Source organism: Dermacentor silvarum, chromosome 3, assembly GCF_013339745.2.
Source record: "Dermacentor silvarum isolate Dsil-2018 chromosome 3, BIME_Dsil_1.4, whole genome shotgun sequence".
Taxonomy (NCBI): domain Eukaryota; kingdom Metazoa; phylum Arthropoda; class Arachnida; order Ixodida; family Ixodidae; genus Dermacentor; species Dermacentor silvarum.
The window spans coordinates 32,516,393-32,532,790 of NC_051156.1; the positions used below are offsets into that span (position 1 = coordinate 32,516,393).

Below are 16,398 nucleotides of genomic sequence, written 5' to 3' on the forward strand. Positions count from 1 at the left end.
GATTCCGATTTCGTTAGTGTTCGGCTGGCGTAGGCTACTACGTATTCATCATGCCCACTTTTTCGCTGTGCAAGCACGCCACCAAGTCCTACGCCACTGGCGTCGTGTGGACTTCCGTAGGGGCCGTGGGGTCGAAATGGCGCAGTACGGGAGGCGAAGTGAGGAAACGCCGCATGGTTTCAAACGCATCGTCGTAAGCTGTGGTCCAAGTAGAAAGTCGTGTGTCGCTGCGAAGCAGCTGAGTCAACGGAGCAATGATGGAAGCGAAATTCCGGATAAAACGACGAAAGTAGGAGCAGAGCCCGATAAAGCTCCGAAGTTCTTTCAGGGACGTGGGTTTCGGGAACTCGGCGACGGCGTGAAGTTTCTAACGATCAGGGAGTATACCATCTTTCGATGCGACGTGTCCGAGTATAGCAAGTTGCTGGGCTCCAAAGCGACATTTCTTGAAGTTGAGTTGGAGGCCTGCCTCGGTGATGCACTGCAGGACTTGTTCGAGACGGTACAGATGTGTGGGAAAATCTGGAGAAAAGACGAAGACATCAAGGTAACATAGGCTTGTCTTCCATTTGAGCCCACGAAGCAGATTGTCCATCATTCGTTCGAATGTAGCAGGGGCATTGCAAAGCCCAAACGGCATAACGTTAAATTCATATAGGCCATCTGGGGTCACGAAGGCTGTTTTCGGGCGATCGGCAGGATCCATATTCACTTGCCAATAGCCTTAGCGTAAATCGAGCGAAGAAAAATACTCTGCGCCTTGCAAACAATCCAGAGCATCGTCGACGCGTGGTAAAGGGTAGACGTCTTTGCGAGTTATCTTATTAAGACGGCGGTAGTCAACGCAAAATCGAATTGAGAAATCTTTTTTCTTAACCAGGACTACAGGCGACGCCCAGGGACTATTAGAAGGTTGAACCACTCCACGCTCAAGCAATTCGCTTACTTGGTTTTCAATAACATGGCGCTCCGCGGGTGATACACGATAAGGCCTCTGGCGCAGCGGTGCGTGGGTGCCGGTGTCGATCTCGTGACGTACAGTCGATGTGCGGCCTAATGGGGCGTGTTGACAGTCGAACGTAGATTGGTATTTCCGCAGAAGGCTGAGAAGCTGCGAACGCTGCGTAGGGCTCAAGAGGGCATCCACTGAACTATGGAAGACGTCGTGCCTAGGCTGAGAACAATGCAAGCTATAAGTCAACGAGTTCACGTCTGAACAGGTGTCGTCAAGAGGCGCGTAAAAGAGGGTAACCGAGTCGGCAGACTGAAAACGTCCAAGGCACTCGCCACGACGTAAGACGAGGGGCGTGGCCTTAGCGTTGGAAACGAGCAATCTCGTGCAGCCACCACTGACAGTTAGGACAGCGAAGGGAAGGGAACATTGTCGGCGAACAAAAATGTCCGATGGGACAAACAGGGCAGTAGTGTCAGTGGCGAAAGTAGAGCAGGCATGCGCAATCACCGAAGAGTGCGGAGGGATCGTAGTGTCTTCTGTAACGGACCAGTTTGTCGCCGAGATCGTCAAGGTCATGTGAGCGGGTGTCGGGAAGCGGAGAAAATTCAATTTCGGCGCGAGAACAATCAATGACGGCCTGATGATCGGAAAGGAAGTCCCACCCCAAGATGACGTCGTGTGAACGGGATGAGAAGACGACGAACTCGACTGTATACGTGTATCCTTGAATGACGATGCGGGCGGTACATGCGGCAACAGGGGTAATGCACTGGGAACTTGCAGTCCGGAGTGACAGCACAGATAAGGGCGTCATTACTTTTCGAAGCTTGCGGCAAAGTTCTTCCGTAACTAGTGAAACGGCGGCGCCTGTGTCGACTAATGCCAATATGACGACTCCTTCAACAGATACTTCGATTACGTTCGTCGGAAGAGAGCGAGGCCTTGTGTGGTTCGACTGGAACGCAGTTCTCGCCTCTTGAACTGCGGTAGCTAGTTTTCCTGCTCCGATGGGGCCGGACGCCGCCGCATGGGGGAAAGTGAGCGGCGACGAGGGGATGGCGAGCGACGATCACGGGCAGAAGGAATGACGTTGCGCGTAGACGGCAAGTGCGAATCACGTGGCGGTGAGAAGGACGAAGCTGGCGAAACGTAGGAGGAGACAGGTTGGTCATGACCTTGAAGCCATAAGCGACGGCGACAGAGCCGTGCCACGTGACCAGGGATACCACAGAAGAAGCACACGGGGCGATTGTCGGGTGTACGCCAGGGTCCCGTGCTAGCTGGTGATCTGGTGGTGTACACTGGAGGGATTGGACGTGGCGGTGCAGCAAACGGTGGCGCTGAAAAAGTCGATGGGGGTGGCCGTGCTGCAACCTCGGCGTAGCTGAGAGGTACAGACAATGGTGGCGCTGCACGAGGAGACTGTATGGCTTCGGACACTTGTTCTTGGAGCATTTGACGCAACGGAGGAGCCAAGGACGGCGTAGGTGCGGGGACGGCGGTGAGTAGGGATAGCTGGCGGGCGACTTCTGAGCGTATAAATTCCTTGATTTCGCCGAGCAGATAGTCGTTGTTAGTGACAGCGGCTAAACTTGCAACGGAAGCATCGGGAACAGAAGAACGTCGAGTGAGCAGACGTTGCCGCCTGAGTTCGTCGTAACTTTGACAAAGTTCAGCGACGTCGACCACGGTTCGCGGGCTTTTCGAGAGGAGCATTTGGAATGCGTCGTCTTCGATTCCCTTCATCACGTGACGGATCTTGTCAGACTCACTCATCGATGGATCGACGCGCTTACAAAGGTCTACAACATCTTCTATGTACTTGGTGAAGTTCTCACCGGGTTGCTGGGAACGGCTGCGCAAGCGCTCTTCGGCACGGAGCTTCCGCACCGCAGGGCGACCGAACACTTGCGTAATGCGCGCCTTGAAATCTGACCAGGTGCGAAGGTCGGATTCGTGGTTGTGGTACCACACGGTAGCGACACCCGTGAGATAGAAGTTGGCGTAGCTGAGCTTCGTAGCATCGTCCCATTTATTGGGGGCACTCACCCGCTCGTAGATCGAGAGCCAATCTTCGACGTCCTATTCGTCGGAGCCGCTGAAGATGGGAGGATCGCATTGACCCATGGAGCCAGGACAAATCAATGTTGGCGACGCCGGAGGTGTTGTTTGGCTGGCGTCGTCAGGCATGATGGCCGGCAGTGTCCGATTGCGTAGTTCCAGGGTAGGGAAATAGAACCCAGCACAGCTCCACCAAATATGTAACGGGGTTTATTGACTACTCAGAAACGCGACCGTCTCAGTTGAGCGTCGGACACCGAGAGCGCGAGCCCGTCTTCGTCGGCGGGCCGATGATGATAGTGCGTCCACAGGGCGCGCCAGTCACAGGGCGCCAGTCTTCTCCGCTACACTATTATTACCCTTTACCTGTGCTCTCATGATATATGGGTAAGTTCGACACGTTGAGATCGAGATTGGCATTCAACACGCTTTTATTGTCACACCCACAGCATCGGAGGGATTTCTGGCCGTCGTCATATGACCACACGTCATATTGTCATCGTTAATCGTGACGTGAGTGCAGGAGGAGGTAAAAGAAGAAAGGAAAGGCGGGGAGGTTAACCAGACGCACGTCCGGTTTGCTACCTTACACGGGGGAAGGGGTTTAAAGGGATGAAAAGAAAGGAGAGAGAGGGAAAAATGTACTCGCAATATGAACACGTGCGGTTGTCCAACACTTCACAATCAGTCACTGAGGCCAGTCGACTTCATGAACTGTAACAATGCCCGCGTCGCTTTGTAAGCCTGCGACGCGTGGGGCCACGGTTCAAGAATCTTTGTCTCTGAAAACAGTTTAACACACTCCGGAGAATGTCGCGTTCGGTCTCATAAAGATGACAAAAACACAACACGTGTTCCACCGTCTTCTTACAGTCGCACGAGTCACAGATTGGCGTGTCGGACATGCCCAGAAGTAATGAGTACGTTTTCGTAAAAGCCACCCCTAACCAGAGGCGGCAAAGTAAAGTTGCATCACGGCGGGAGAAGTTCGATGGAATTTGTAGCCTCAGTGTGGGATCCAGCCGGTGGAGATGACAGTTTGTAAAAATCGGGCTGCTCCATGAAGTTTCTGTCTCGGTTTGAGCAAGTATGTCAAGTTACTAATGCCATGACCCATCAGTCATCTTAGTCACACATTTGTGACTTTCCACGCTATACTTTGGTATATATACCAAGTGAACGAGCCACGAGAGTTACGTGGTTTGTATTTATTTTTGGTACCGCGGCATCGGCCAACAGACACATTCCGCTTCCCAAGAGCCCAGTTAAGGATTTCGCCTTAATAAAGAAACAACAGAGCGCGGGATGCAGTCTTGTAAAGCAAATCGAATGCATGAAATAAAAGGAAACGATAGGGTGTAAAAGCGTTAGCATGAGCTAGCCATATCTACTACGTTCGCTTGGTTGTTTTCGCGGTCTCCAGCTTATTTTATTCTGCAGCACGTTCACGTTGCTCAATCCACGCATAACTAAATGAAATAAGCGCGCGGAATGCGTTACTGAAACAGCCGCGTAAGCGCGGACCAAGCTAGCTAGAAGGATATAGATAAAATACCCTTATTCACAGCTGACAAGCGCGTTCTCTGTGCGGTGAGTCACTGCGGTATTACCTTGCGGTGACGTGGTAGTTAATATATCCCAAATTATCGCGATGTTGACTAACGGCAACCTAAATATCACTCTCGTAGCAGACGCAGCGGAGAAAGCCCACGGGTCCGGTACAGCAACGCCGGCGCGCGGGAGTTGACACAAAAAGGTCCTCGCTCCTCCCATGCATTCGCGCGGCGCTTTGGACACTCTCCCATGTTCTCGGTCACTCTAATCCTGGTGTTGCTATTGAATCTTTTTGCGATGATCCCGCGGGCGGTGTCATGTTTGATCACGTGGTGACGCGTCCATTCCTTGCCTCAACTGCCTCCGTTGCCTCCTTGTTTACAGTGGAAGTGTATGACGCCGTCTCGGCTTAGAAAACCTGTTTTCGGAGGTATCGTAGACGGTGACTAGGTAGACGACACGAAGCTTTGATCACAGCTTCAGAGAACATGCAAAAGTGCTTTCGGAGCTGATTAAGCAATGTCCAAACGGCGCAAGCAGCGTAATATGGTGCTTGTTCTAAGGGCGGGGCTAAATATGTATTCCAATCTATCCAAACATTCCGCTCATGAATTCAGTCAGGATTAGTCTGTTTTACTCTTTGTTCTTTATTCGGACCCCCCGGGGTAGCTCAGTCAACTAAGGCGTTGTGCTGCTGAGCAAGAGGTCGCGGGATCGAATCCCGGCCGCGGCGGCCGCATTTCGATGGAGGCGAAATGCAAAAACGCCCGTGTGCTAGCGTTGTAGTGCACGTTGAAGAACCCCAGGTGGTCAAAATTAACCCGGAGCCCTCCACTACGGCGTGCCTCATAATCAGAACTGGTTTTGGCACGTAAGACCCCAGAAAGAAGAAGAATGTTCTTTATTCGGCAAGTATTTTGAAGTAGTGGCTTGTCAGTTTCGGACTCAGTGAAGTTCCTCGGTGCGGCCACTATCTCAATATTTTCTGCCTAATAGCTCGCGCGTGTGCTCAGTTCCGATATATTTGTTCTTGCTGCGCACAAGGCTTGAAACGTAGCTGTTTTGTACATTGTAATCATCATCATAATCAGCCTATATTTTATGTCCACTGCAGGACGAAGGCCTCTCCCTGCGATCTTCAATTACCCCTGTCTTGCACTAGCGTATTCGAACTTGCGTCTGCATATTTCCTAACTTCATCATCCCATCTGGTTTTCTGCCGACCTCGACTGCACTTCCCTTCTCTTGGTATCTATTCTGTAACCCTAATGAAAGAAATGATAAATTAATGGAAAATGAAAATGGATGAAAAATCTCACGTGTAATGCGAAGACGTGGGTTCGTTCCCTACCTGCGGCCAGTTGTTTTTCATCCATTTTCATTTTCATTAATTCATCATTTCTTTAATTCAAGTAGTAACTACAAGTAACCTCCCCTATGTTCTCCTTGATGTCAATGTTTGTTGGCTTCTTATGATATGATTAATAAAAATCGGGCCCCTCGGTTCCCCTTCTTCTCGTTCATTACATAACGAGAGCTCGAATCCGGCAAAATTGATGCTTTCAGGTAGCATATGTGGGTTTATTGACCAGTTGCCTTCACTGAAATAGTTGACGTACTTGTGACGCCTGCGGCAGAAAGGATGTTCTACATTCACCGCCTAGGTTTGTGAGTGGTGGCGCTGGCTAACACTCCCAGGGTTAATTCTAGTTGTAAGACATAAATACCCCAGAAAGTGGATGGGAAAACGGCGCCGCGATAGCTCAATGGTAAGAGCATCGCACACGTAATGCGAAGATGTGGGTTCGTTCCCCACCTGCGGCCAGTTGTTTTTTCACCCATTGTAATTTTCAGTAATTTATCATTGCTTTAATTCAATTAGCAAGTACAAGTAATTTCCGCTATGCTGTCCTTCAACGTTACTAGATTACCTCTTTCAGTTTGCTAACTCCGGCGCAGCGGATGTCACCCTTCCCTGAACCGCCGAGCGGGGGCGCGTTCGTCGCCGGGAATATAAGGAACTCAGTGGACGTTATGCAGCATGTAATAAGGCGGACACGGCAAAACAATTGTTGGATTAGAAAGAGGAAACCACGTAAGTGGTGGAACAAGGAAATTAAACAAGCTATAGAAGAGCGTAAAGAGGCATCTAGGGCTCATCGAGAAGCCAAAAAGTTGGGATTACAAGAAGAAGAGGTGCTCCTTAGATGGGATACATACACTGTAAACGGAAATAACTCTCAGGTGGGAGTATACTGCTTGTCCTCTATCGACCCCCCGGTTGGGAGTTTATCATGATCGGAATATAATTTTTACTCCGTGCGGGCGGAACGTTTGCGTGGTGCCAGGGGAGTTTTTTTTCCTGTCATTTTTATTTTTATTTCGGGCTGGACGGAGATTTCCGAACAGCACCGGGAGTATAAGAAAAGTATCACGTCAAATTGCTTGGAGAATTTTATGTGTAGAGGCTACTGTAGCTAAGGGTCAAATTCCGAAATATACGCACAAGAATAAGCCAAATTCTGCGAAACAAGTGAATGAGACCAGACAGACCAAGCAATACATTAACACATAAACATTTCAGAAACACCCGATGAAGACCTGTGAAAGACATCCAACGGACACTCGACACACAACAAGAAGCAACCCTGCCAGCATATATAGCCACGATGTGGGCCTCGAAACGGCCTAGCGAGCAGCTGTACTGTTTTCAGAATTACGACTCACAGGCTCGCACATATGAGATCGGCCTCTTTGATGCGAACATTAAGCCTAAATCGACACAGAACTGTTAACTTAGAATATTGAAAAAAAACAATGTTCATGGCATAATTTTTCAAAATTAGAATGCCATTCAGTGAGCGCCCAAGCAACTTCGCACGCTGCCGGCGTCCGCGGCCAGAAAGTAGTGCGTTAGTTACAGTACGCAAGAAAAATGTACGTGCGAGTACTTCATGACAAAATTTGCTTCGTGCGAAAGAATGGTGGCGGGACAACAATTTATTACATGTGAGCATGACTCGTAGCAGCCCACGTAACACCGAAAATTGCGTAGTCATACATTGTTTTGACCGCACTACCTGCTCCGCGTTCAAGCAATGTCTCTCGGTTGTGAAACGGAGCTATATCACTGATCTGGCAAACGAATCCTCACGCTCGGAGCCAGCAGGTATGCTCCTAAATCAGTATCTTTGATGAAGCATGATGTTAATGCACTATCCGAAGCAACGACGTGATCAAAACAGAACTGCGCGATAACAATTCTATTCACATCGCTCAGTAAGAAGCTTAATTCACAGTACGTACTTACGTCCTACCGTATTTCCTGGGTGAGGATATCCGTGCACAGGTTCATAAAAAAGAATTGCTTGCACCACGTTCTTACTTACTGACAGCACAGCACAGTAACGAAGTCGGAATATGGCATTCATGTGCGGCTATCACGGACGTGGTCCCTCGAACAGTGGCTTCTGTTGCCATTGCTACGCGGCACTTTACACCGGATGTTGTCAGCATATACTCAAAAGGACGTAAAAGTGGTATTTCACGCACTGAAGAACACAAGTCCAGGTCACGCAACACAAAAGCACAGCCAGAAACCTGAGCCGACATGACATCACGAGTCAACTGGCACCTTCGTGGTCACACGAAGGTTTCGCACTTGAAATCGTTTCTCTTGCATTCATCGCTGCCAGCAGAGTGATCACCGCTAACCTACATAAAGATGAGATACAGTAAGCTTCAGGCACGCCTATAACCCTTTCTGGAAGGAAGTATAGGAAAGAAAATCGGCGAAACGCTGGCACGGAACAACACTTCACAGATGTAAACAAACCGTCAGCCATGAGCACCGCCGACTCCGCCGAACGCGGCCGGTCGCTGGCGCGGCGAACAACCTTATGGGAAGCACCACGTGACCAACCTGTTCTGGCGGGTGTGCGGAGTTCCGGCAGAGAGCAAAATTTTTAAGGCGGAGTAAAATCACGTCATGTCCGCCCGTATCCTCCCACAGGTAGTGAGCGGAGTGAAACGAGGGAATGCCGCCGTATTCCTCGCATACATCGGAGTAAATATTCAAGGATGGGAGTATATAGGGCCCATCACCTTGTTATAATTCCCATGTGGGGGTATTTTCGTTTACAGTGTATATAGCGAGAAAAGAAAAGGGTTGCGAGTGAGCTCGTGCAAGAGAGAATTAAATGCGCAAGTGAACGTTGGGTGCATAACATAAACAAAAAAGACAAAGGCGCTCCAAAAAGATTCTGGAAACATATAAAATCACTCGGAGCTCCAACTAAAAACTCGCAAACGGCTATAAGGGATGAAGACGGTGATATCTACGAAGGAGACGATGCGCTGCGGTACATCACAGACGTTATTAGGAATAACTTCGGCACGAGAAAAAGCGTAGTTCAGACAACAGGTCCAGCAACAGCAGAGAGGCCAGAGAGACCAAAATTTAGCATAGAAAGCTTTTATTGGAAAAATTCAACAGAAAATGTTCCTAACAACACGGCAGCAGGACCCGATGAAATCCCAATACAGCTAATCAAAAACCTCGGTCCAAAGAGCAAGGTACTGGTGACTAATGCCATAGAGCAAGTGATTAGAACAAAGAAAATTCCCGTTGGATGGCGTGAAAGCAAGATGAATCTCATCTACAAAGGCAAAGGAGATCATAAGACGAGCTCGTACAGGCCAGTTACAGTAACGTCGGTGATATATTGACACGTATACATGTTTATCTTTCACCGGTCGCCGCTTTACACCAGCTAACAAATGTTAAACGTTATCGCTCGGCGCAGGACGCGCCTGCATGGGAAGCTTCTAGAACGCTATCGATGCTTCTTTCCGTTGCCTGTTTTCGCCGACGCTTATGTTATCTGATTATATGACCGACGCGAATTGTCTAGAACTTTCTGGAAGACACTGCGGGTACCAGGGATTAATCTGGAACGTTCGATTGCTCATGTATAAAAGCTGGCGCGTTTCACCGCTGATCACATTTCGACGATCGCCGACTGTGTTCGCCGCTTTCGTTGTGCTTCGAGCGTAGCTTGCTTTTGTGGGCACAGGTTCGCCCAATAAACTACCAGTTTCGTTACACACAGTGTTACGACTGTTACGACGTGACAAAAAGCCATAAACTGCATCTCTACAAACTACGCCAGCTTAACATAGACACTAAACTGCTCTTTTGGCTAGAAATCTTTCTTACTAACCGTTCTCAGTTTGTGTCGACAAATAATGTAAATTCAGAGCACACTGCTGTTCGATCTGGGGTTCCTCAAGGGACGGTATTGGGTCCTTTACTCTTGCTTATTTACATTAATGACTTACCTTCGTCTGTTTCCTCGTACATTAACCTCTTTGCCGATGATTGTGTTGTGTACCGCGAAATAACCTGCGTTGATGATGCGAAAGCCCTTCATTCCGACCTTGATGCTATTAACAAATGGTGCAACATATGGCTGATGGAACTTAACATAAGGAAATGCAAGCATATGCGCTTACCTCGAACATCATCAGTTTCGTCCAGAATTTCCCTGTACCAACCTCTGCCAAAGATGTTTGCAGCTTTATCGGTCTTTGCTCTTACTTCCGCTGGTTTGTGAAAGATTTCGCGTATGTTGCTCGTCCCCTGACTGACCTCCTCAAGAAAGACGTTCCTTTCTGCTGAGGCTCTGAACAAGCGACTTCTTTCACACGCCTCATCACGCTACTCACCACACCTCCTGTTCTCGCCCATTTTGACGCCTCCGCTCCGACAGAAATTCGCACTGACGCCAGTGGATATGGCATCGGCGCAATTTTATCCCAACGCCAACGTGGGCACAACCGCGTTATCGCCTATGCCAGCCGCCTCCTCTCCCCATCCGAGCGCAATTATTCGATTACTGAGCGGGAATGTCTCGCCCTCATTTGGGCTGTGGGCAAGTTCCGACATTACATATATGGTCGACCATTTACTGTTACAACCGATCACCGCGCCCTTTGTTGGCTTTCTTCCCTCAAGGATCCCACCGGACGCCTCGGTCGCTCGGCCCTACGCCTTCAGGAATACACATACACTGTGGTCTACAAGTCGGGTCGTTTACATCAGGACGCCGACTGCGTGTCTCGTACCCCGGAAGTGAGAGCTCGGGAAGCGGCGGCTGAACGCCAGAAGCGTTGTTTGTTGGAGACGGGAGGCGCCGATGCGCGGTTCAAGCGCGATTTCCTCGATCGCAGTTTCGGACACAGCTGCACGGTGTGTGATCGCCTGTGGTTCGACAACGCGTTGACCAAAATCGGCAACATGCGAAACGAACAGTCGCGAGTCAACGCCGTCGCAGGGCTGCAGCAAGAGTTCTCCGGTGGTTATCACAGTGAGTACGTGGTTTGCTCGACGTGCAAAGATTCCTTGGTAGCCGGCAAGGTCCCTACAATGCAGCCACACATCACACACCGCACTGCTTCGCCCCACTCATCATGATCCACTTCGTGGATATGCGGTGATTTTTTTATACAATGTGGTTTCGCTGGCAACGAGCATGCTCACGCAGAAGCAAGAACCCCTGCTGCTAGAGCCGTGAACGTAAACATACCCCATTCGTGAAGCGATGTAAACACTCTACTGACTTGGCTGATGCGAGATTGCACAGTAGAACACTGCGCTCAACAAAGTGATGAGGATACTTACCTGCTTCATCTTGGATGTACTAAAAACGGGCGATACGATGTTTCTGGTAACATGCCATTCCTTGTTCAATAGAGACACCAGCATGTTGTCGAGCACCGGGTCGCCCACCTGCCTGATGAACTGTAACAAGACAAATGTCTCTCAGTATGTGTCATACATGTCCGTTTACTATGGACATAACAGGTAGTTATAGAGTACGGCGCATGTCGTCGATAATGATTCTAGCTCTGTATTGAAGCGAACACAGCTTAAACGCAGGCGCAGGACGGGAGCAGTCACATTTGTTTTCTGATCGAGCAGCCACGCAAAGAGGCTGCTAGGAAGTTGAGGAAGTGTCACGCGTGGTTTGCTCGACGGCAGGGACGAAAAAATAACATTGTTCAGTACTAAAGCAAGTTAGGCTCGTAGGTTTCCGCTCTCGATAAAAGGCAAACAATGCCTGCCGTGCCCTGACCTGCCTGCCTGCCTGCCTGCCTGCCTGCCTGCCTGCCTGCCTGCCTGCCTGCCTGCCGCGAAAAAGACAGGCGTGTGCTTCAGGCGCATCATCAACACCTCGCTCGAGGATTCTACCTGGGCACCGCCGGATGAACATCGTGTCGCATCTGGCTCTGCTAATCCACGACTCGACCACCCGGTATTTTTGATCATCGGCAGGAAATCGTACAACCATCGTCACCGGCAAGTCACCGGCTTTTACTTGACGCCAATATTTCCGGACTCGGCTCTTTTCTCAGCCCGAGACTTCCGTTTTAAATCCCTAAGCGGCGGTCATCGCGTTAAGCCTTAACGCGCCACCGCGACAGCGGCACGGCCGACGGGGATGCCGCGTCGGCACCCGACGCAACTCGGCTTCTTGGGTAGGGGCCCAAACCGCGGAAATCGCCGCCAGCAATTCCGACCCGACAGGCCAACTGGATTGCATGGATGCTGAAGACTTGGAGTCTGATCGCGACATCGGGCCCCGCGACTATCGCCCCGGCCTGAGCGGGGCAGCTGACGTGTCCAATGATACACACCCTCAGCCACCCGTGCCTCACACTCCATGGTACCGGGTGGTCGACGCTCGCGGACGGAAGGTTGTGGCGGAGATGTCCTCGAAGACACTACCCTCCCAATTCGACTCACGCGAACGTCGAAACGGACCCGGCGGGCCCCGCGTGCCACGCCTCACCGAAGGGGACCCAAAGGTGGTTCTCCGAATAAGAGGAGGTATATCACTACAACAAGAAGCGGTCTTAACCACTGTGAGCCGCTGGACAAATTGCACGCCAGCCACACTGCCTCTGGAGACGCGAATAAGAGTACGCAAGGAACAGAACATCGTCCTGATCAGCACCCCGAACCCTGACCTGGCCGAACAGCTTTACCACATTCAGACGCTCCTGCTCGGCAGCAAGTCGTATCAAGCGTCCGCGTATGTGGCTTCCCCGGACAACTGCTGCAAGGGGGGTAATCACAGGAGCCCTACCGATACCTACCGAGGAAGCCCTCATGAACGAAACGATCACCTACCCCCGTGATATCAACATTATCCAAGCCCGATCCTTCGGAAAGAACGGAGCATGCCTCTACACCTTCGAGGGCAGCCGATTTCCCAGCTACGTATACTTTCAAGGCGTGGAATTTCGGTGCAGACCTTTCCGCCCAGTCACCAAATTGTGCCACTGCTGCCTCCGAACCAGACATCGACACGACATCGGCCCATACCCAAAAGAACGGCGGTGCGGGATCTACAGCGTGCTTAACCCAGATGAACACCACGTTGTCTTCCACGCAGTCTAACCTGGCACACCCCAGGGAGTAGTCCTATCACCACTATTATTTAACGTAGCCATGACCCCACTTGCCAGTGAGCTCGCAGATGTACAGGGTCGTCCACTCTTAGTACGAACACGGCGCAGAGTGGCCACGCTCTGGGGAGAGCCAGCGCACAGGGCGCGGCCGCGCATCGAAGCTAAGCGGCGCAGGCTCACAGGGGCTTGGAGGTGGGGCTTCGTGTCGTCTGCTAAAGCTCTGCAGACAACAGACGGCACCACGGCCGGGCTCGACTGGCGCGCGCGCTCGTTTCTTACGGCCTTCTCACCCGTCGGGGAAACAATGGGAGAGTTTCTCAGCACGTTTCGCCACCCGTCGGCGGTAGGGGCGCTGCGACCCTGACCCTGCTCCGCGTACATGCGCTTGCCTTCGCGCTCGCACGATCGTTTTCCCGCGCATTTTATTCGGTGCTCTGTCAGTTTCGTTCAATATGAAGTAATTTGTGGGCTCCGCGCCCAAAAGGAAGTTCTTCCTTTTGGAAGAACTAAGAACATAAAGTTCTTCATCCATCCATCCTGAAGACGGTCGTACAGCCTTTAGTACGCGCGGCCACAGCCAAGACTTGGCGCCGTTCATTGCACATCCGTATATAACTGCTGTGTGATGATGTACTGCTGTCTTCCGTATTGCAAGTCCCGTTCCGGAAAAACACCCGGTGTTTCTTTGCACCAGTTCCCAAGCAATGAGTTTCTAGCCCGAGTTTCTAGCGCTTTTGGACAAGATATTTGGACAAGATAGCATCAACTAATAAAGGGGAATTATAAGATGGACATAACAAAGATCGTAGCCTTCTCCTCCGGATGCGCTACTCGGCAAATACATAATTTCACTATAACTCCTTTTTTCCTCACGCAGCAACTCCTTTTAAGTATTCTTTTTTTCCGCGCACAGTAGTGGACTGGAACCAGCTAAAAAATGACGTCGTCTCTGCCAACATTAACTTCTTTTTTATCATGTTTATAGTGACATTATTTTGTTTGTGCCATGTTTGCAGTGACAATGTTTTACTTCTTTAGAGTAACGTTGCGTGTGCCCAACCTGTACGCTTTGTATTTATTCAAATAACAGTTTTCTTTATTAACGTGTGCATTTTCTGTACATACCAAACCAATGTATTCGTTATGCTTGTACCACCCTGCTAAAATCACCGCATGGTGATTGCAGTATTTATAAAATAAATATAAATAAATAATAGCGTTTTTTTTTTCGATAAAGCCTCCGCACACCTGCCACGCAGGAATGTACTGGAAGTTCTTGAAAGAGCAGTGCAGCCCTATTTACAACGCGCTCCCATCTTGAGCTGCCCTGAAGGTGTTGACGACAGTCATGCGATACGATCCGCAAATCGAGAAGTTTCTGAGAATACTCCTTGTAAATCAGTCAAACCAAGTGACTGAAGAAAACGACAATCCCTATGTACACGTACAAGTCACCAAGGAAACACTTTAGATTGTAATTGTGAATTAAGACACATTTGTGAGCTATTGTGCCCGCAAGTTTTCGCCTGAAAGTATGGCAACCATTGTAAGTGCATACGAGCAATAAATATTTATTTTCATTCCTAAAAATGCATTTGATGGCGCAGAGCTATTCTCCCGGCGCATGCAGCCCCAGTGAATTTAAAGAAGCTCGATGTATTAATACAGTTACACTGCATCCAATTATAAGAAGCCTAGATGAACCATTTACGAGTACTCTACAATTAGGCGACTTGTTCTTGAATGCACGGTGAGGTAAGAAGCGCGCCGGACCCAATCTTCCAGCGTTGCGCGCGCTGCACAGATCGGCTGGGAGCAGCTGAGCAAGAGGGTGGGGTCGCAGCGCCCCCCTCCAAGCAGCGGCGATAGGCATGAACTAGCCCCGATGCGAAGGCCGTAAGAAGCGAGCGAGCGCGCCAGTCGAGCCCGGCCGTGACGGCACAAACACAGCTCGCTCGGGCGCTTTAGCAGACGACACGAAGCCCCGCCTCCAAGCCCCTGTGCGCTTGCGCCGCTTAGCTTCGATGCGCGGCCGCGCCATGTGCGCTGGCGCTCCGCGGAGCGCGGCCATAGGGTGCCTCGATGCCAGCGCCGCCGTTCAGGGTGGTACCATCCTTTGACCGCCCCCGCGCCGCCGCTTTCTCGCTGCGACGCCATCCTGAATCACAGCGAGCGGTTGCGATTGCTTGGTTCCGGTGCTTAGTTCGAGACACAGTGCGCGCGAATGCTTCGCTGACGCTTCTACTTGCTGGACAGTGTTCAGCCGCATGAATGACAAGCTTGTCAAGCGCATCGAGTCGACATGACGGGCTGTTGTGTTCCCAAGTGCACAGGATCGACGCGTAAAGGGCTTCGTTGTTTACGCTTCCCCCGGGACCCAGGGCGAAGGAAGAGATGGGAAGCCCAAGTAAAGCGGTACCACTGGAAGGAAACGGATAGCTCCTACATTTGCGAGGTAAGTGTCAAGAAAGTTTAGACTATCGCACCGAGTTTTTCATTTAAATAAGAAAGTATTCTCTGATCCTCGCTCACGTACCTACGTTCGCTCACGAACTAAGCACTGCACCGATGCTGTCTGAGTAGCCTATGGTTTACGAGCGCGCGTCGCTAAGGCTTTTGCCGTTTTGATCGGCGCAGTCTGTGCGAGTAGTACCCTTATTTTAAGGACTGACGAAAATGCTTCGCCGCGAAATAGTCTTACATAGCTACAAATCGTCATGTAAACCATCTATTTTACTTTTTCACGGGAAGCACACATCGTGTGTCTCTTGTTTGTTTCTTTTTTTTTCCCTCAGATTCTTTTTTCGCTACTGGTTATTTGGGACTAAAGAACGCAGTGCTTCTTGTGGGGAGAGCCGCTGTTGTGTACGTGGTAAGCGAAGCATTGTGGTTTTCTCTGATTTCTCAGCAGATACCTTGCGGATCTCAGGTTGTTACGTTATATAGATGATTTTTTAGACGAATATATTTGTAGCGTGGTGCTCGTAAGCCGATGGTCATTCGTGCTCATTTCCGATCGTAGTGGGATCGTAGTGTATTTACCCAAAAAGCTCCTCAGCTCGCGCTGTGACTGCGGTTGTTTAAAGCCGCTAACTGCAGCGACCTTCTGTGGGTTTGGTCGCACCCCGTGCTTGTCCACTAGATGTCCAAGTACTAGCGCCTCTCGTTGGCCAACGTGACATTTCTTTGAATTGAGTGTAAGGGCAGCTTGTTCAAGGCACTTCAAAACAATGTCCAGTCGATCGTTGTGCTCTGCAAAAGTGTGGCCAAAAATGACGACGTCATCAAGATAACACAAACAAATCTCCCATTTCAGGCCACGCAGTACCGTGTCCATAAATCTTTCAAATGTT

General features: G+C 50.3%; 1 protein-coding gene across 1 annotated transcript in view; it reads right to left on the minus strand.

Moving 5' to 3' along the window:
* Positions 1-16,398, minus strand: part of LOC119444283 (cytochrome P450 3A9) — a 647,396-nt gene that overhangs the window by 280,380 nt on the left and 350,618 nt on the right. The window contains exon 5 of the mRNA XM_037708706.2: positions 11,253-11,372. Within this exon, the coding sequence (XP_037564634.2) occupies positions 11,253-11,372 (120 nt within the window). The remainder of the gene's footprint in view (positions 1-11,252; positions 11,373-16,398) is intronic.